This window comes from Mizuhopecten yessoensis, unplaced genomic scaffold (assembly GCF_002113885.1).
Source record: "Mizuhopecten yessoensis strain PY_sf001 unplaced genomic scaffold, ASM211388v2 scaffold5229, whole genome shotgun sequence".
Lineage (NCBI taxonomy): Eukaryota > Metazoa > Mollusca > Bivalvia > Pectinida > Pectinidae > Mizuhopecten > Mizuhopecten yessoensis.
The window spans coordinates 2542494-2564366 of record NW_018405944.1 but is presented as its reverse complement, the minus strand read 5'-3'; the positions used below and the strand labels follow the sequence as shown (position 1 = coordinate 2564366).

The window sequence follows — 21873 nt, the reverse complement described above, 5'->3', positions numbered from 1 at the left end:
TATAGTTCATGGAAACTACACAATTTCACTACAATTCAAAGACACTCTATTTCAATGTCATTACAAGGCTTTTGAGCAAAGGATGCTAAAGTTCAAGGTCACTGCTCAACTGAGTCCTGAAAACTGTACACGGCAATAAACATCTAGAAATGTTCGTTCAAATTTGTTGTGACTTAGAATTAGTAAATGTTTCCTTTCCCAGGTGTCATACCCTTACCTACACTATAGTGAACTTTAGTGTTTCAAAATGTCGGTTAGAGTATCACTCAAATAAATATAGATAACAATGATTAGAATCATGATATAGGATCTTTTTAATCAGATAAATATCCCTTCACCAATATGTTATCAGTATCCCAACAATAAGTTATAAAGACATGACAATGTATATCTTGACACTCACAACAACAGATGTTATAACATCAAAATGTCTGAGAGTTTGTTAAAAACCAGTTCCTCAGAAAGGAACAAACCCTCATCTAACAGGTTTACCCCAAAGAAGACCCTAGGTAAATCTTCTATGCTAACCTTATCAAGTTTGCCGAAAATGAGCAATTTTGCCCAAACAAATGTCAAATCTTGTGGAATATGGTACCTTGAAACTTTATGAAATTTTGTGACAGTATAGTGACATTTAGCTTTTAAACAACATTCAGCAAAAATCTTTGGACTCATCAGAACATTACTGATACTTTTACATAAATATTGTCCTTAAGTAACTTCCCTTACACAAACATCATTTCTTGTTATCTCTCCTTGTTGAAATGTTTCTTGTATACTCCCCAAACATTGTCCACAGTTATCTCTCCTTATTCAAACATTGTCCAGTTATTTCTTTATCCAAACATTGTCCACAGTTATCTCCCCTTGTCCAAACATTGTCCAGTATATCCCCTTATCCAAACCATTGTCCACAGTTATCTCCCCTTATCCAAACATTGTCAACGGTTATCTCCCCTTATCAAAACATTGTCCACGGTTATCTCCCCTTATCAAAACATTATTTTATTGTCTTCACCAATACATCATGTAAAATATCATATGAGTATACATATATCATGTAAACATCCTCCTCTCACAGGAGTCACATCTTTGATCCCATATCAAAACATCGTCCACAGTTATCTCCCCTTACCAAAACCATCGTCGTTATCTCCTCTTGCCAAACCATTGTCCACAGTTATCTCCCCTTACCGAAACCATTGTCCACAGTTATCTCCCCTTACCCAAACCATTGTCCACAGTTATCTCCCCTTACCCAAGCCATTGTCCACAGTTATCTCCCCTTACCTAAACATCGTCCACAGTTATCTCCTCTTACCCAAACCATTGTCCACAGTTATCTCCCTCTTACCAAACCATTGTCCACAGTAATCTCCCCTTACCCAAACCATTGTCCCCGGTTATCTCCCCTTACCCAAACCATTGCCCACAGTTATCTCCCCTTACCCAAACCATTGTCCACAGTTATCTCCCCTTACCTAAACATCGTCCACAGTTATCTCCCCCTACCCAAACCATTGTCCACAGTTATCTCCCTCTTACAAAACCATTGTCCACAGTTATCTCCCTCTTACCAAATCATTGTCCACAGTTATCTCCCCTTACCAAAAACATCGTCCACAGTTATCTCCCCTTACCCAACCATTGTCCAGTTATCTTACCTCCACATTGTTACTGTACTGTCTCTTGATGTACTTGGTTTCCTCCTTGTATTTACTGTTGGAATCATGAATCTTTCTCTCACTTCCTTCTTGTATCCTACACAAAGAGGCAACAGGAGAATATTTCTAAACACAGTAAAGTTTGATTGACAAAATAAATTTGAATTTTAAAGAAAAAACAGTAAATACTGAAACACTCTATTTTTCTTTCTTTTTTAAATCAATAAACAAATATTTCCTCTTCATTATCAACATTATCTAAAATAAATTCACCACCTAAAGAAGTCATTCTCTTTTTATAGCATACTCTTTATTGAAGTTGTGTTGCATAAAATGAATTCAAGATCTATACATATCTTATACTTTTTCCTTGAATACTTTTTTAACCATTCTCCCCACCTTTTAATTTCCTCTCTCAGATGGTTGCATGTTGCCTGTAGTTCTGCTATTGTCTGGAAGATAAAGGTTTGGAATTAAACTCTACGTGTAGCTACACTTCCAGGGATTCAGTATCTACCCATCAAAACTTGTTATGACATTCAATCTTTCTTTCCTGATGACCATCATCACATGCAGATTGAAGAAGGTCGATGTGAAAAATGAAATTCAAGACATTCTGTCTGAAGGTTATGTTCTGAAAAAATATGTTTTTCCAGCATAATCTTTTATTTTTATTCATTTTTTTTTATTTGTTGCATCACAAGAAATTTTAAAGAATCAGAAGATATTTGCTCATGCGTATGAAATTCAATTTTTCTACATTCTTCTCCAAACCAAGCCCAATCACAACAACCCTATCAGTACAACCAAGTATATACCTCTGTAGCTTTTTGTCCTCTCTGCATGTACTCCTTTTCAATATCTTTCAACCTCCCATTAGTCTGAGGAAACAAGATGGAAACAAATAGTTTTTACAAATGAATCTAGTAAATTCAACAGTAGAAAAATCCAAAAATAATTGCTTTTTCGTCAAATATTTGGAAAACATATTTTTAAAAAGGAAGAGAATTAATCTGCTGTATCGACTATTTTATGAATATTCTAATCTGTTAAAGAAGATCCATCCTCATACGACGTTACGGTCCGGATGATGGATGTTTCTACCGCAACCGATCAAACTTCCATAGCTCTTTTATGTTATTGGAGTCATACGCTATACACAATTCCTTGACAATCAGACAGACCTTCTCCAGCATCTTCTCCATCTCCGTGCTGTGAGTTTTCTGCAGCTCCAGTCTCTGTTGTTCCATCTCAGATCGCAATCTTGCCAGCTGAAGAAGAAAAAAAATCAGTAAAATAAAAAATAAATAAAAAATAACACTAATGAATAAGAGACTCTATGTCTTAATTGCAAATATTTTTGTGTCTTTTTCTAAATCATTTACAGTACTGGCTCAATTTAGTTAAATGAAATGTCACCTCAGTTAGTGCTGTCTCACTAAAAAGTCACATTACTGAACTGAAATGTCACTTTACTGAACTGAAACGTCACATTACTGAACTGAAATGTCACTTTACTGAACTGAAATGTCACATTACTTAACTGAAATGTCACATTACTTAACTGAAATGTCACATTACTGAACCAAAACGTCACATTACTGAACCAAAACGTCACATTACTGAACTGAAACGTCACATTACTGAAACAAAATGTCACATTACTGAACTGAAATGTCACTTTACTGAACTGAAATGTCACATTACTGAACTGAAACGTCACTTAACTGAACTGAAACGTCACATTACTTAACTGAAACGTCACATTACTGAACTGAAATGTCACATTACTGAACTGAAATGTCACTTTACTTTACTGAAACGTCACTTTACTGAACTGAAATCTCCCGTTATATACGTTATATACGTTATATACGTTAACGTTATATACGTTATATACGTTATATACGTTATATACGTTATATACCTCAGACTCCTGTTCCCTCTGCATCTTCTGTTTCTCTTCCTCCCTCAGCAGACCTAGCTCCACCAGCTGCTGCTTGCGTAGCTGATTTGCCTGCACAATCTCTTCTCTCAGTTCTTGGTTCTGGCGCTCAACACTCGAGATTTTCTGGAAAGTAAAAACCTTCTGATAAGACTAAAGGTCTATTATAAATCAAATTTACTTTCAACTTTAAAGCTAATGAACTGAACTGGCAAAACATTTCTATAGATACAAAATTCATCTTTTTCACCTATTTCTGATCTGATATAGCTTTGATACTTGTTTAATAAAACTTAAGTCTTCTAAATGGAATATCGTTATATATATGTATACTTATAAAATATATATTTAATATATTTGAAAACATTATGAATAAGTTTTTTTATCTTATATTTATCACTGTTGGGCTGGAAGTGGTATGTAGATGGTCAAAATTTGAGAGGAAACCAGAGTACCAAGAGAAAACCCATGTGGTCAGGCAGTTGACCAAATAGCTTTTCACGTCCAATCAGGGAATCAAACTCTGGCAGTCTTGGTGAAAGGCAAGTGCGCTATCCATTGCATCACTTGACCACAATTATATATTCCCCCCTAACGCAAATATGGACATGGCTGGTGGATAATAACAATAATTTGTTATAAATGCCGATTTAATAACCCCTCTTCTTCTTCATGTCTGGTCCAAAAGCTGACACATGGATGTATTTAAAAAATGAATGAAATGTGTTTCAGTCTAAAATGCCATTCACTGACCTTGGCGTCACGGTCTGTGCGTTCCCGCATCCTTGTGTCAAGGTCGTAGAGTTCAGACTGGTGGTTTTCCTTGAGATCCTGGAAGTCTTTCTCGTGCTGTGACAGGACCATCTCCTTCTGTTTGTGGAAGTCTTGTAACATCTGAGCCTTGTCATGTTCCAGGGTCAACTTCAGCTCCACCATCTACAAGGGAAGGACAATAAAAATGTGTAAATATACGTACACTGTAAAAGCCTAATTGATAAAATGATACTGAATGGCTTAAATTTTGATTAAAGGATTTTTTTTTGTACCGGTAGGAAAATAACTTCATGAAATATTGAAACATATCGTTTTAAGAAAGACAGTCCAATTTAAGGCTTAAAATGCCTGTCAGCATGTAAATTACAAATATGCTCTCACTACAAACTAATTGATGGTATCTTTACACAGTTTTACAACATCATTTTACATTTGGGTCTTTATGAGCCTCCTAGCTTACTGCTATACACTGTGAAACTTAAATCTTCATCTAGATAACAGTTTCAATAATTATTCATGTTTCACTAATTCAGAAAATTGATATTCATAGCCTTTTCCGGTTAAACCAAAGTGTATGATCAGGTTCCATTGAAAACAATGTTCCACACACTGTTTATGAAATGCATGAAAAATTAGGTAAACAAAATATGTGGACATTATAACAGGTCACCATTTCACTAACCTGTCGTTCGTGCTGGGCTCGTTCATCCTCCAACTGTTTGTTGAACTCGCGGGCCTGTCTCTCTCGCGCCTGTTTAGATTTGTTTAGGTCGGTCTCCACCCTCTCCATCTACCCACACAACAAACACAGGTCTTATCTCACGATGAAAGATTCCAAAATATACTTAATACATTTTACGATTAAAATACTCAATTTGAAAATTTCACAAATTTTGAATTGGTTTTCAACTTTTCAATTAGAATTCTTCCTATGACTCCAACGACGTCATCACCTCCTTCAACATCCTTGATAATTTTATGCAGGATATATCTTTTTATCGCAAATGCACACGAACCTCCATATTCCAAACCCTAAGAATTCTTCTTTTTTTTTAAATCCATACTTTAAAGGGACAATTTAGTGAAGTAAGTCATAACCTTGTCATAAAATTCTTCATCATAATATAGTTTGATATTCATTATGAGCAATTCATGTCGAGAAATTTACAAGAGGCAACGTTTTCTTGGCGTTTTTAATCAGTAATGTGGAAATCCTTAACTGTACAGCCGTACGTTTTAGCGGCAGCTGTCGGTAAATTTCTAGCAAAACAAAAATGTCTTTCCAGCCGAGGAGAGAAGGTAAATCCTCGCTCTATACACCTAGCCTCTCTGGAATACAAGTATGTGCATTTATTCTGAATTAAAATCATCTCCCAACAGCATCTCAAACATCGTTATAAATGAGTAATCAATTTTACGTTCAAACCTATTGATATCGTCTCCCTGTGGCACCCTCTCAGTGCATGCATGCTCTAATTGAACCTCATCGTTTGTATTCAAATCCAAATGTGAACAAAAATATCTGATTAGAGGTATATATAATGATACTTATGATTCCTACTTCCGATGTATTGTGTACTCACTCATAACTGACACTGTGTTGTCGGTCGACAGCGTAGTGCTGTACAGTGTGAACTCAGACTCATAACTGACACTGTGTTGTCGGTCGACAGCGTAGTGCTTGCTGTGCATGTTTACTTCTCACTGAAAGGCCCGGATATTGCTCTATTTCAGTCAAAGCTATTTTTATCACCGGGATTCCGAAAAGATGAAACTGACCACACTGAACGTTGGCTTCAGGTCATGTCATTATCAACTACGTAAACTTTCGTTAGGAGATATATCTGTTCAGTATCCTCGATTTTATATGACCCGATTTTCAGGTTGTCATTTGACTAAATAGCCCCTTTGATTGTCTTATCCTACTTTCTTTTCATTTGACATCTTTGTTTCAACATGTAATCAGTACTACCCACCTGTTGCTTCATTTCGTTGTACATGCGATCCTGATTTTTCTCCACTTGACCTTTGAACTCCTCTAGAGCTTTCTCTGCCTGTTGCGACTGTTTGGTGTTCTTGTCCGTCAGTTTCTTTACCTCATCCTCTTTCTCTCTGGTGGACAAATAAGCTTCCAGTTAATAACATGCATGACAATTTAAGTTGAGGATTACACGAAGAAATTTATTAATTTTTAATGTATGGGTAGAGCAATTTTTTAAAATGTTTTGGCCTTATGGATTAATAGAATCTTTCTCCACCTTTAGGGTAAGTCTTACACCACAGTTATGGACTAATAGAATCTTTCTCCACCTTTAGGGTAAGTCTTACACCACAAGAGGAGAATGAATGTTTTTCTCCCACCTCATATGTTAGTGGAACTTTCATGGATTTCATAATTCATCATATTTTTTTTAAATTGTATCCTCAATATGTATTTCAGTGAAACCTATCTCCACTGAAAAGCATGGCAATAAAACGTGACACTCGGCATAAACAGGATTTGGGATCAAACAGGAACGTCAATGTCAGTATGTTAACCTGATGAGCATCTGATAAACATAGGTTTAACTCATGCACCCCTGAAATTTCATAATGAACTATTCAAACCTTTGAACTGGAAGAGTTCAAATGTGTCTTCAGGGGTGAATGAGTTAACAAGGTTTGTATTGAGAGGGAGTTTGATGAACATCTTGTTTATACAGAATAAATACTGTAAGACCTTTATGAAGAGGTCACCGTGTTTGTGCATGCATAATTAATCAAAAGTGACAATCGTAAATTGAAGTACATCTTGTATATAGTTTCATTATATAGCTGACTGCATTAATCAACCAGAAGAAAACTTAAAGTACCTACTTTTGTCTACAGTGCCTACCTGATAGTCTGCTCCAATTTCTTTATCTTTTTCTGGAAGTCCTGTTCCATCTGCTCGGTCTCTAGCTTCATGGCTCTTGTCTGGTAAACAAAAATACTACAGCTCAAATACCAAAATTCCATCGGCTAGACAAAGTAGAAAGTAAAAACTCTTCCCAAATACTCGTTCAGCGTTTTTTGTTGTTTTTTTTTTACCAATATGACATTTCAAAAAAATAGTCCTTCAGCAACACATATATATCTATTCAAAGTATCTTTATCATGTTATATATTGAGGATTTAAAAAAGGTGTAGTACAATGAGGAACTAAGGCAGAACAAATTTCAAGTGCGAGAGAATCATCAACTATGAAAATGAAATTTTACAAAAGATTATTTTCTACAAAGCAACAAAGAAGTTCTGCAGGAATGACTATATTTTTAAGAAAAAAATGTACATGAATAGAAAATGACCGAAGAACTCATCATTTGGACCATAAAACAAAGTTATCCAGGTGTTTCAGTCATAAACTTTTAAGGAATGTATGGTTGGGACTAAAATACATGCTCAATTGTAAGAGGTATTGGACATAATTGTGTTTAACTTAACTGGGTTCTACTATCAAATTAAAAAGATGCTTAAAGTTGTTAGGACAGAAAAGATGACATCATTTTTGAGGTACTTTACGAAATATCAGTCAGGTATAAAAATATGATTTGGTTATAAATGATTAAGAAAAGGTTGGCTATACAGAAAAGAAAACCAACTGCAAATCTAAAAATAACAAATGAATTAATATAAAGAAGGAAAATTATTGTTATTTGATGCCCAATTCCGCAAAAATTCAATTTAATGTTTTAAAATGTTTACAATTCACACTACAAGCAAAACAAAAAGCAGCCAACAAAGGGATGTCTGTCTCCAGACAAGGTGACAAAGTAACCTTGTTTATATGGATGACGAGAATCTCCTTGGAGAAGGTCCTCACTTGGGCGCGTAGCATTGGGAATATGCTCCACTAAAAGTGAAACGGACTCAATGCTAATACGCTTCAAATGTACAATTACAGTAATTTGGACTCTAATAATACATGTTTCATTTTAAAACTCTTGTATCCAGCGTGCCAAAAATTGTGGGCACTGAAAATCGTTTTTTTTCTTCTTTTCAATAACATACAGTTGTGGGACCGTGCGCACATCGTGCATACATCGTTCACACACCGTCCGCACATCGTCCACACATGGTGCGCACAACTGTGCGAATTAGCAATCGTTCGCCCCGTCGTGCCACAAATTTGCGCAAGCAATGATCGTCCAGCTTTTTATCGTTCACCCATCGGTCACACACACCGTTCTCACACACCGTTCACACACCGCACGTCGTGTAACGTTGTGCGATCCCACAACTGTAACGTAACATGCTCTATGCAGTTATTTATTAGATTTTTCAGTAAAATGTGTCTTGCTGTATTTACAGTCTCAATTGAACAAAATATTCTTTCTATTTTTAAGGTTTGCAATTAATTTTCACTACACATAATGTTTATGAGGCAAAATATTGTGAACAATTCAGTTTCTCAAACAGGGATTGGCAATATAACTTCTGTATCAAAGATAAGCAAACAGCTATATAAATTACTCTGTATATTGTGGGGCAAAAGTCCAGATTTTTGTTCACAATGCTCCCTCCTGTCATGAGTATTTTTTCTACATAGTTAGTTAAATATCATAGATAACTTTTATAAACAGAACATACATTCTAAATGATTAGATAATTACCATACAACTTAGGTTTCTTAAAAATGAAAAAAAATGAAAACAAAAAAAGTCCATTTAAAAAGTATAAAAGCAACACAAGTGTTTCGTAATCATTGTTTGGTACTTCAGAGACTGCCACCCAACAGCTGATGAGTTGACTCACCTGTTTGTCGTGGAGATTCTCGAGGTGTATCTTGTCTTGTTGTTGTACTTGTTCCATTTCCTGATAAAGAAAAAAGCATGTTGCTTTAAAACAAAAATTCAAAACTTAAGGTACTAGCACTTAAGTCTATGGGACATGTCTTCCCCTTCGCAGTCTCTGGTACTAGCAGTAAAGTGTATGGGACATATCTTACCCTGTTCTGTCTCTGGTACTAGCAGTAAAGTGTATGGGACATATCTTACCCTGATCTGTCTCTAGTACTAGCACCAAAGTCTATGGAACATATCTTACCCTGATCGGTCTCTGGTACCAGCACCAAAGTCTATGGGACATTTCTTACCCTGATCTGTCTCTGGTAATAGCACCAAAGTCTATGGGACATGTCTTCCCCTGATCTGTCTCTGGTACTAGTACCAAAGTCTATAGGACATATCTTACCCTGATCTGTCTCTGCTACTAGCAGTAAAGTCTATGTGACTTGTCTTACCCTCATCTGTCTCTGGTACCAGCACCAAAGTCTATGGGACATGCCTTTCCCTGATCTGTCTCTGGTACTAGCAGTAAAGTGTATGGGACATATCTTACCCTGATCTGTCTCTAGTACTAGCACCAAAGTCTATGGAACATTTCTTACCCTGATCTGTCTCTGTTACTAGCAGTAAAGTCTATGGAACATTTCTTACCCTGATCTGTCGCTGGTACTAGCACTTAAGTCTATGTGACATATCTTACCCTGATCTGTCTCTAGTACTAGCACCAAAGTCTATGGGACATTTCTTACCATGATCTGTCTCTGGTACTAGTACCAAAGTCTATAGGACATATCTTACCCTGATCTGTCTCTGTTACTAGCAGTAAAGTCTATGGAACATTTCTTACCCTGCTCTGTCACTGATACTCGCACCAAAGTCTATGGGACATTTCTTACCATGATCTGTCTCTGGTACTAGTACCAAAGTCTATAGGACATATCTTACCCTGATCTGTCTCTGGTGCTAGCACTTAAGTCTATGGGACATGTCTTCCCCTTCGCAGTCTCTGGTACTAGCAGTAAAGTCGATGGGACATGTCTTACCCTGATCTGTCGCTGGTACTAGCACTTAAGTCTATGGGACGTGTCTTACCCTGATCTGTCTCTGCTACTAGCAGTAAAGTCTATGTGACTTGTCTTACCCTCATCTGTCTCTGGTACCAGCACCAAAGTCTATGGGACATTTCTTACCATGATCTGTCTCTGGTACTAGTACCAAAGTCTATAGGACATATCTTACCCTGATCTGTCTCTGGTAATAGCACCAAAGTCTATGGGACATATCTTGCCCTGATCTGTCTCTGGTGCTAGCACTTAAGTCTATGGGACGTGTCTTACCCTGATCTGTCTCTGATACTAGCACCAAAGTCTATGGAACATTTCTTACCCTGATCTGTCTCTGATACTAGCACCAAAGTCTATGGGAAATTTCTTACCCTGATCTGTCTCTGATACTAGCACCAAAGTCTATGGAACATATCTTACCCTGATCGGTCTCTGGTACCAGCACCAAAGTCGATGGTACATATCTTACCCTGATCTGTCTCTAGTACTAGCACCAAAGTCTATGGAACATTTCTTACCCTGATCTGTCGCTGGTACTAGCACTTAAGTCTATGGGACGTGTCTTACCCTGATCTGTCTCTGGTGCTAGCACTTAAGTCTATGGGACGTGTCTTACCCTGATCTGTCTCTGGTACTAGCAGTAAAGTCTATGGAACATTTCTTACCCTGATCTGTCACTGATACTCGCACCAAAGTCTATGGGACATATCTTACCCTGATCTGTCTCTGGTACTAGCAGTAAAGTCTATGGGACATATCTTACCCTGATCTGTCTCTGTCGCTGTTCCTCAGCATCCTTCAGAGCTCTCTTCAACTGGTCTACATGATTGTCCAGCTCAGATAAGTTGTCTGCAGCCTAAATGATCATATCAAACTGGTTATATTTTCAAACACAATTAGTTCTCATTATCTCATAATGACTGTGAAAATGCAATATCAATAAGAATATTTCAATAATTAAGATGACTATTTATTTACAGACAAACGTCTCTGCCGCAGAAATGCTGGAGCCCCATGATACATTTGTAGGTCCAACAAATCACTTGAAATTTTAGGTTTTACCTTATTGAGAATTTCTTTTTGAAGAAGTCCATAATTGAAGCCCATGAAGAGTGACAATTTACCTTAGCTGCGGAAATGTTGTGCTCCTGTTTCATAAACTCTAGACTAGCTTCCATTTTGTTTTTTAGTGTCCTCATCTCTTGATCGTTCACCTCTAAGCTCCTGTGATGTTCCTTTTCAAGATTTAGATATCTAAAACAGATTTTACATAAATTTATATCCAAAAGATATTTCACACAGGGTTATACTGAATCAGATCTAGTTTCTATTTTTCAAGAAGTTTTGAAGATAAATGTACATGTAGTTTGCAGGTACATGTATAGAATTTTGCCAAAAATTCAAAGACTGTACAAGAATTTTGGGACTTGTCCTTCTAACAGCTAGGTCACATGACGCAACAGTGCTGGGAATAATAGAATCTGTCTCCCCCTTGGGGGTGAGATAGGGGAATCTCAATCCCTAAGTTGCCAAACACGACAAAAGCCTTGTGTTTGGCAACTTAAGAATCTTCCCCCCTCGAATTGAGATTCCTTATCTCACCTCAAGGGTGAATGATTCTTTTTCCTCTTACCCTGTTCACCCATTGTGTATCACATATATTATGTAATGTTAACCTTACAGGCTAAATGCAGGGTTGACGTGACGTTGATGCATTGTTGACGCGATATCATACAATTGTCATGAATAGGGGAATCCCCCGTCTCAACCCTAGGGTGAGACAAGGATATCAGTGTGGATACACCTATTCAGGGTAAGAGAAATAAATATTCCAGTTAAGATAGGTAATTCTAGGTATCTCAGTAGGTAATGATAAAGTTAGAATGTAATTAAAACATTTCTGACACCAAATTCATCACTGCTATTTTCAGTCCCTTACTTATCCTTCACATCTCTGTAGTCAGCGGTCAGGCGGTCAAGTTTACAGTCCAGATCCATTTTTTCACGTTCAACGTTATTTCTCGCTTTGGCTGTTTGGTCCACCTCAGACATAAGGGCCTGTAGACGGTTCTCTAGTTCCTTGATGACTGTCGACTGTGCAGAGAAAAAAACAACTTCAAATCACTGAATTTCTGTAATTACCTATTTTAGCAACTGTTCTTCCAACAACTTAACTGCGAGACCTAAACTTCGTGAATGACGACAAGGGCTGCTATATGTTCCTTGTTTATTTGCATCTGAATAAATATTCGAAAATCTACTAAAATTCATGATCATGTCTCCAAACATATTAAAGCCAACAAAAATATCTCCTGAAATATAAATGATTTATATCGGCAACAAACTGTTTTCAGATGCAATTCATAGGTGGTATGAATGCAGTGAACATTCATAATGTCTGTGAACTGCATCTGAAAGCAGTTAAATGAATAAGTAACTTAAGTGAGAGCTCGCTTCTTACTTCTTACTTAACAGCAATGACCTGTGGCATGGCTGAAGACAAGACTCATTGGGATTTTTTTTAAATATAATTCCTCCATTTCCACCTAAAAGTTATAGAGTATGGTAATTATAATAGAATTAAATATTATTGCTATGGTTTCATGCTGGAATAGTCAACTTCTCACCAAAAAATTCCAAACAAGATTCAAATGTGACCTCCTTACTTGGTTAACATAGTGACAAGGCAGAACATAGTAACTTTAACCCTTTCACCCCTAGGAAACTTTAGTAGACTCTACCATACATTTATCTGGGTGAGTCCATTGTGGTCTACAGTGGTTACTATATTAACTACCATCCATTTAACTCTACATTCAGAGGACTATCTGCACAAGGAAGATCGACTTTTGCCACACATGTGTCTTCCTCAATAAATAAAATTCGTTATTATCATTCTTTTAATCCTTATAATATTAACTTCCATTGTTTAATTTAGATATTAGTCTGGACTCTTTTATCTACCATTTACTGGTGTTACTCTGTCTGAAACATTCTCCATTTTCAACCAATTTAGTGGAGTCTGGATCAAGGGACAGCCTGATTGGTGCTGGCTTGATGGGACCTGACCGTACTCTCCTATAAGCTAAATTACTTTTAGAGAATTTTCCTGTTTCTTTATTACAAATTTCCTTATGTACTTCTTTTCTTGGTAATAATATTACATCAATATAAAACATGTTTCACTAATCACTCAGATTCACAACCCAGCTACGTTTTAGCTGGGAATGAAGATGACACGAGTAACAATGGTCCACAGTACAGGTTGTATCTCAATATTCTGGGTGTCATAATTATTTCTGTTTCCATGGTAACTATTGAGATCCATGTCTTACAGTCTGGTTGGTCTGTTGATTGTACTCCTTCTCCATTTTGAGCAGACGGCCGTTTGTGTCGTCCAGAATCTCCTGTATACTCTTCGTGTGATTCTTCTGCATGTCAAATTTATCCTGCTCAAATTTGGCAACCATGTCGTTTAACTGTAACATAAACAACAATGCTGATTAAATGGTGATCAAAAGAGACCATGGGACATGACGTCTTTAGGTATCTGAAGCGATGTTGATAGTGAAGGAACTGATTTTGAAATTTATTTATCTAAATTTGTTCAAGCATATTTAAGAATAAGAATGATTTCATCAGAAAATACAGGTATCAAATTTTGAGAAGTCAGAAAAAATTGAAGTTATGTAAGTGCAACAAGTCAAAAGAAAAGGAAAACAGTGTCATAGCCTTAGAAAACATTTCTGATGCAACCTTACCAGGTACTTTCATTTGATGTATGACCTTCATTTAATGTTCGTTATTGCTTTACTAAGTTTCTTGGTGTGGCCTTACTGAATTTATGGTGTGGCCTTACTTAGTTTCTTGGTGTGGCCTTACTAAGTTTTAGATGTGTCCTGGATTAGTTTTTGGTGTGACCTTACTTAACTTTAGGTGTGGCCTTACTAACTTTTGGTGTGGCCTTACTTAACTTTAGGTGTGACCTTACTTAACTTTTGGTGTGGCCTTATCTAACTTTTGGTGTGGCCTTATCTAACTTTTGGTGTGACCTTACTAACTTTTGGTGTGACCTTATCTAACTTTTGGTGTGACCTTACTAACTTTTGGTGTGGCCGTACTAACTTTTGGTGTGGCCTTATCTAAATTTTGGTGTGACCTTACTAACTTTTGGTGTGGCCTTATCTAACTTTTGGTGTGACATTACTAACTTTTGGTGTGGCCTTACTAACTTTTGGTGTGGCCTTATCTAACTTTTGGTGTGGCCTTAATCTAACTTTTGGTGTGGCCTTATCTAACTTTTGGTGTGACCTTACTAACTTTTGGTGTGGCCTTATCTAACTTTTGGTGTGGCCTTACTAACTTTTGGTGTGGCCTTATTTAACTTTTGGTGTGGCCTTAATCTAACTTTTGGTGTGGCCTTATCTAACTTTTGGTGTGACCTTACTAACTTTTGGTGTGGCCTTATCTAACTTTTGGTGTGGCCTTACTAACTTTTGGTGTGGCCTTATTTAACTTTTGGTGTGACCTTACTAACTTTTGGTGTGGCCTTATCTAACTTTTGGTGTGGCCTTACTAACTTTTGGTGTGGCCTTATTTAACTTTTGGTGTGACCTTACTAACTTTTGGTGTGGCCTTATCTAACTTTTGGTGTGGCCTTACTAACTTTTGGTGTGGCCTTATCTAACTTTTGGTGTGGCCTTACTAACTTTTGGTGTGGCCTTATCTAACTTTTGGTGTGGCCTTACTAACTTTTGGTGTGGCATTATTTAACTTTTGGTGTGACCTTTCTAACTTTTGGTGTGGCCTTATCTAACTTTTGGTGTGGCCTTACTAACTTTTGGTGTGGCCTTATCTAACTTTAGGTGTGACCTTACTAACTTTTGGTGTGGCCTTACTAAACATTTGGTGTGGCCTTACTAACATTTGGTGTGGCCTTTCTTAACTTTTGGTGTGGCCTTACTAACTTTTGGTGTGGCCTTACTAACTTTTGATGTGGCCTCACTTACTTCTTTTTCGAACTCGTTTCTTCGTGTGAAATTGGACTCCTCCACCATTTTCTTGAGATCTGTGATGTATTTGTCCTTGGTGTCCCTCATTGCCTGAGAATCTTTGACTAGTGTTTGGACTGAAGAGTTACAATAAATATAATTAGTTACACACCCTCTCCAATTATTCTTTACAAATTCTCAACAAAAGACTGTTTCATTAGACCAAACCAAAATATTCCATCTTCTTCTTATTCACTGACTAAATCATTCAGACAAACATGCTAGCTCTTTCAGTTTCTCAATGACAACAGTGAGTGTAATCACAGCAATGATAGTCAGCATTCTGTCCTTACCTATTTTTTTTAAATTCTGAGTTGTTTCAAGTTTTCTGAAAAACTTAAGTATCTTACCACTATGTAAATCAGACTTACTTTTCTTTTCCATTTTTGATATGGTCTCTTCTAACTCCTTGGCTTTTGACCTGTAGTGGGATTTTAATTCTTCAATTTCAGCATTTTTTCTATCTAAAATCTGTTGAAAGATGAAATACAATATCAAAACATTTTCTTTAGTAATTATAATCCCATCACAGATCAATATTGAAAGATATTTATTTTATCATTTTAATTTGACTTATTTGCAAAACTTAAATATCTGACACTGATCAATGGAAAAGTTTAAGAATAGTCTCAGGGACCGAACCTTTGTTTATACAAATAATTTATATAGTAATTTAACAATAAATCAAGAAGTTAACCCTTTCACCCCTATGTAACTTTAATAAACTCTACCATACATTGATCTGGATGATTCCATTATGGTCTATAGAGGTGAAAGGGTTAATATTTCTTTTAAATATCAAGTATATTAAAGGGATAAACATATTTTCCTTATTTAAGCTAAGATTGTTGCATGTCGTCCCATACAATTATTACTCTTATCAATTACGATAGCGTGCAAGGTTTTTTTCCCCTTCCAAATTTCAAATTGTGAGTGAACAAGCACTACTTTGATTATTTAAAATTATCCATATTTTTCTATAAAGAAAATAATAACTTTTTTTATCAAAATACTCATACTTTTTAAAAGGTAAAGAAATACTCCACACTTAGAATGCTGTTTTATAAGATATAAGACACATTCAACTTTCATAACTCACCTTCTGTACAGCACCGTCATGTTTCTGTTGCAGTCTTAATTTTTCTTCATGAAATCTTGCTTCTAACATTTTTGTCTTCATTTGTAAGTTCTGAAATAGCAAAATCATTTGATTTGAAACCCAAGTCAAGGTCATTTATTTGAAATCAAGGGTTCACATAAGGTTCGAGGCCTTCATGGGGCAGTCGCTAGGTACTGGTCGCAGGTTGGTGGTTTTTCTGCAGGTACTCCGGCTTTCCTCCACAACTAAAACCTGGCACATCCATAAATGACCATAGCTTTTAATAGGACGTAAAACACAAAACAAACCATTCCAGCTAAAAGTTAGTTAATAGCTTTTAACAATGTGACCCCTGTCAGTTTTTATTCATTTGGTGGGTATAGTTATCAGGGCATGAATCAGATAAATAGGTCCAGTAATTAAGGTCAGACAGAGTACAGATATTGTATAATACTTACATCTTTGCCATAATCCTTTGTCTGATCAATGTCAAAGGTCAGCTTTGTGGATGCGATGGAACCTGCAAGATGAGAAGAAATTTATATCATTAGTAAAGCGTTAGATATTTGATTTCTCTCCTAACACAAAATTGAGAAAAGAATTATAATGATATACATATATTAAAATTAATGTACTTTTTCATGCCAAACTAATATCATGTCTCCGTTTAGGGCAGAGTTTTCATCGAGAATGGTCCTGACTGGAATTGGTTCACCATGCGTGCGTAAAATATCCAAAATAGTCTAAAACTACCCACAACTTACCCCCAAACAGACCTGATGGAGGATTATAGTGATGTGGAGGTGATGGTTGGCTTAGCTCTTCTTCCTGAAATAAACAGATATTATTTATACAAATTTTTGACAGTTATTTTCTTTGGCTTATGTTCAGGGAAAGTCCTCAACAAACTGATCCAAAATGCTGCATCATTTTCGATCAAATTCTTTTTTATAATTTGACTTTTTTTTTTAAATCCTAATGAAAATAAAATCCTGACTGTAACAATAGTATCACCCAATCATTTCAGACCCAGGTCAACAAATAATCACTATTACCCATTATCTGTGTACATTCATAATATTTTCAGTTATAAAACCCCCCTGAAGCCCTGACAATTTTTTTCTTAGTTCATGAAATGTTGGAAATTAAGGAAAGAGTGCTTTGACCTAGCTAGCTGCCAATGAATTCCCACTGGAAACTTTTATTGAAGCCTAACAGTTGCTTTAATCTTGATTTACAATGATAATATTGTCTTTCAAGATTACTTCTGGAAACAGCAGCAGTGATATTTCTATTATTTCTAATATTTTTATTATTGACATACAACGTAATATTGCAGAAGATCAGTGAGAACCCATCTTTAAACTTATATCTATAAATCAACTGGAAAGTTCTTTTTTACAAAGGTTGAATATTTTAAATTCAGACTTGTCTGATTCCACATGCATGCTGCAATAAGAAAAATATTCACAAACTGAAATAAAAAATGTTAAAATCTAACCATTCCTCAACCACACCAGTGTAAAACTGGCCATAAATTCAAGGCATTCACCCAAATATCAGACACAATATTCAACGAACTACAAACAGTAAAATTTAAATAATAATTCACTAAGTACATTGTAACTGTTAGTCAAAACGCAAATTGAACAAATCATCGCTTTCTGTACAGGTAAATTTTACATAATGTAAAAACTTCTCTGACTTTTTCCATCGTAAAAACGTGGAATTTTTCACCATGTTTAATTTGTGATTCTGGAAGAGTAGTATATGATGTAGTTTTTATGACGCAGAGTAATTTGTGTCAAATTCATAAATTCCTCCCTCGTCAAGAATTTCGAAAATAATACACATATATATTTCTTCATACAAAAATTTCTGTCGTCCACATTTTGTCACATAAACAGTGTATACATTTCTTTTCCTGAAAGTTCATGAAATTGTATTTCACAGTTTAAGAGCTCAGGTCAAATGATACAGACAGCACAGCATTAGTGCTAGTGACGGAACTGTTTATATATATACATTTTGAAGAAAAGGATAATTGTTCCTGAAAACTTAAATAATCAAGAAATTTCCAGTCAGATGGCTGACAACACAGCAAAGGTTGACAATATACTGTCCAAATAAATAGAGAAAGGTTATTTCTGAAGAGTTTTATAGATTTAATGATGAGGAATGTTCCAGTCAGACAGCTGACAGCAGGGTTTGTGCTATGTGGGTAATAAAGACAGCCAGTAATCAAACAAATCTTTTTTTTATCCCTTTCAACCCTATGTAACTTAGTAGACTCTGCCATGCATTGATCTGGATGAGTCCATTATGGTCTACAGTGGTGAAAGGTTAAGGACTACCTGACAAAAACTCCAGGAATTCTGAAATCACTCTAATTCTAACCAAAATTTCTATGTGCCTTAAATATACAATTTGACAATTGATTTTATTTTTTGACTTATATTGACAAGATAGTTATAACTGATCTCAAGTCTGCAAATCTAGTCAGAGTGAACCTACACTTACCTTACATTTTGTATTGGTGACATTGAAATAAATATCTCTCACCTCTACGTATGTAAGATACACGTACAAGTGTCCCATACGGAGTGCTCATATGGGATACGTGTTTCTCTTACCCTGGACAGGTGTATCCACACTTTTACCAGTGTGAGATGTTCTTGTCTCACCCTAGGGTTGAGACGAGGGGATTCCCCTATTCATAACAATGGTATGACATCATGTAAACAATACAATGATGTCACGTCAACAATCCATCAACAACACGTCAACTTTGAATTTACCCTGTAACTTTAACGTTACAATATGTATATGCTACAAAATAGGTGAACAGGGTAAGAGAAAACAAATTTCTCACCCCTTGAGGGTGAGATAGGGGATAGAGAGATTCTTTTAATCCCAGATGGGTGCACTCGGTGACTTACTATTTTGACGTCACAATCAAAGCTTCAGTTCTGACGTAAAATCTACACCCTCCGGTAGAATATCCATCTTACATACCTACATATGATATGACTTTATTAGTCTCCCACTTGAGCTGCTAAGGTTTCACACCTGAAATGTTTCCTATATCATACCTATGGTAGCCAATTAAAGGCACCAACTCTAAAGAACTGTACCCTTATAATTCTTTTTACAAATTTTAAAAGGATGATTATATTTTAATCTATACTGCATCTTCAACTGAAAGTCACTACCTGCCATTGTATAAGTGTGAGACCACTTAACACATTCACCCCTGAAATTTCATAATGAACTATTCCAACCTTTGAATTGATAGAGTTTAAATGTGTCTTCAGGGGTGAATGAATTAAAGAACACAGATTCAGCATATTTGAGATAAAAGTATAGTAACTTAATTAACAGTGTTCTTATTACAACTGTATTGAATATTTTATTGTAGCTAAAACTATAAAATTCTCATGGAATTCTTGAAATTCCAAAAGAATGAGGATAATATCTCTTTGGCTGATTTCCTGTCAAAAAAATGATGCTAAAAATGAAATTGAATGAAAATAATATAAACATTAGAAGTATATGCATGATACATTTCCTATATATATACAACATATGTACAAATGATATATTCAAGCAGATATGTTTTCATTGACTACATAAATAAAGTAACAAAATAACATGTACACATATATTTTTCTCTAGTTTAATGACTGAACAGAAAAGCATTAAATGTGTGAGTGGAACATACAAAAAGTTGTGAGTTAGGCCAAACATATAAAACATCTGTTGAGGTTTACAATATATATTTTGTTTAACCCTTAATTAACCCCTAGCTAACTTTAGTAGACTCTACCATATGAGTCCATGGTGGTCCACAGTGGTGAAAGGGTTAACATCTTTAGATTCACAACCCTATTCAAAGACAATTTTGTAGCAAAAAAAATTAACAACCCAGTGAATAATAGCGTCAGTCTGATTATATATAATTAGCACAACAAAGTGATGGAAAACGTAAAATAGTTTTCCAGATTATTTGAATTACATGCTAACTAACAGATCATCACAAATGTGATCCATTTAACTTGGGATGTTACACAGCGACTGGGTGAAATTCATGTTTGAAATTGTTTAGAAAGCTTGACTTCCGAGAAGCATGCATAAAAGAAATTTAAAGATATTGTCTATATACAAATCCGATGAAAAATGTATTTTATCTATTTTTCCCCTCTTTACCATTTTTTCCCCTTTAGGATGGAACCTTAAACAGACATTTTATTCAGTTTGGCCATATAATGATAACGCTGGGATATAACAACAGGTCACAAGGAGCAGGTGTTCTAGGAACTAGCTCGCCAACTGTCTTACCTTCTTCCTTTTGTGTTTAGGCGACTCTTTGAAAAGCTTTCTCTCATCTGATGTAAAATGGGCAGAGTACACATATTATACACAGGTCGACAGATGTGCTTCTATCACAAAAGTGCACACATGCATACAGGTCAGAAAAAGAAAATACACTATGAGATTCAGATTCTTCAGACAAGGCATTGAAAATATACAGAACTTGGATGACAGTGACAGGGACAGATGTGTTCCACTTGGTGTCAAAATTTTATATATTTTATCAATGAAGATATTTTTAATTTTTTATAATGCAAACATTATCAAATTCTTTCAGAATATCATCTTTATACCTGGTATTTACATTTTGAAGAAATTAAGACTTTTTGAAATTTTGCAATTTTTCATCATATATTGCTCAAATGTTGAGACAGGTTATTTTATTGTCCAGGATTTTCTATTACTGTGACAGCGGGACACTCACCATGTCTGACGAGGCGTAGGCTTTCTTCATCGTCAGACAGAAAGTGGGTCTTCCTTACCGAGGGCGACTTCCTACCGATACTTATATCGTCCTATATATCAAAGTTATAAATTTAAGCCTCAAAAATACAAAATTCGCTTTTAAAACTTGGTACACTGTCCCTTATGCAAACTCTGTCAACAAACCATACCAGAAAGAACGGCGTTCAGGTTTTATTGATAGTAGAAGTGGTGTAGAATTTGCGTTCAATTCTATAGAGAGATGGCAAAAATTTCATTGGTCAGGATATATATGTTCATCCCAATGAAGCTTAAACATTCTTACACTTGCTGTTAGTGTTGATTTTAAATATTAGCTAGACAAGACATTTACATAATATGCAATCTTTCATTTAGTATTTAACGCATGTAAAAGCCGTAACATTGTTGTTGATCACAGAAAAAAACGATCGGGAATGCCTAAACAACCAAGTTTTTCGAAAAGTTAAATATTTTATACTCTAGCTAAAGACATGCAATCTTAAGTGCATTACGTAAGTGAATCTCACATTATAAATCCAACAGACAGGACAGAATGCGACAGGGAAATGTTGTGACATCATGTTACAAGAAATTAACAATACGATGGAAACTCATAAGTTTGACAAAAATTCAATTTGGTTTCTGAGGAAAAAGTA

At 35.7% G+C, this 21873-nt stretch overlaps 1 protein-coding gene across 3 annotated transcripts in view; it reads right to left on the bottom strand.

Moving 5' to 3' along the window:
* The window catches only part of LOC110450470 (centrosomal protein of 112 kDa-like), a 32738-nt gene that overhangs the window by 4611 nt on the left and 6254 nt on the right, over nucleotides 1-21873 (bottom strand). For 2 of the 3 annotated variants that reach the window (XM_021498018.1, XM_021498016.1), the window contains exons 8-28: nucleotides 21198-21288; nucleotides 20741-20787; nucleotides 17167-17230; nucleotides 16861-16922; nucleotides 16403-16492; nucleotides 15675-15774; nucleotides 15262-15380; nucleotides 13588-13731; nucleotides 12192-12346; nucleotides 11377-11506; nucleotides 11016-11108; nucleotides 9157-9216; nucleotides 7259-7338; nucleotides 6360-6495; nucleotides 5066-5173; nucleotides 4363-4545; nucleotides 3592-3735; nucleotides 2849-2935; nucleotides 2483-2545; nucleotides 2064-2116; nucleotides 1665-1761 (exon numbers count right to left, since the gene is read on the bottom strand). In XM_021498018.1, coding sequence (XP_021353693.1) covers nucleotides 1665-1761; nucleotides 2064-2116; nucleotides 2483-2545; nucleotides 2849-2935; nucleotides 3592-3735; nucleotides 4363-4545; nucleotides 5066-5173; nucleotides 6360-6495; nucleotides 7259-7338; nucleotides 9157-9216; nucleotides 11016-11108; nucleotides 11377-11506; nucleotides 12192-12346; nucleotides 13588-13731; nucleotides 15262-15380; nucleotides 15675-15774; nucleotides 16403-16492; nucleotides 16861-16922; nucleotides 17167-17230; nucleotides 20741-20787; nucleotides 21198-21288 — 2106 coding nt within the window. The remainder of the gene's footprint in view (nucleotides 1-1664; nucleotides 1762-2063; nucleotides 2117-2482; nucleotides 2546-2848; nucleotides 2936-3591; nucleotides 3736-4362; nucleotides 4546-5065; nucleotides 5174-6359; nucleotides 6496-7258; nucleotides 7339-9156; nucleotides 9217-11015; nucleotides 11109-11376; nucleotides 11507-12191; nucleotides 12347-13587; nucleotides 13732-15261; nucleotides 15381-15674; nucleotides 15775-16402; nucleotides 16493-16860; nucleotides 16923-17166; nucleotides 17231-20740; nucleotides 20788-21197; nucleotides 21289-21873) is intronic. The other variant, XM_021498017.1, reaches the window with a different exon arrangement.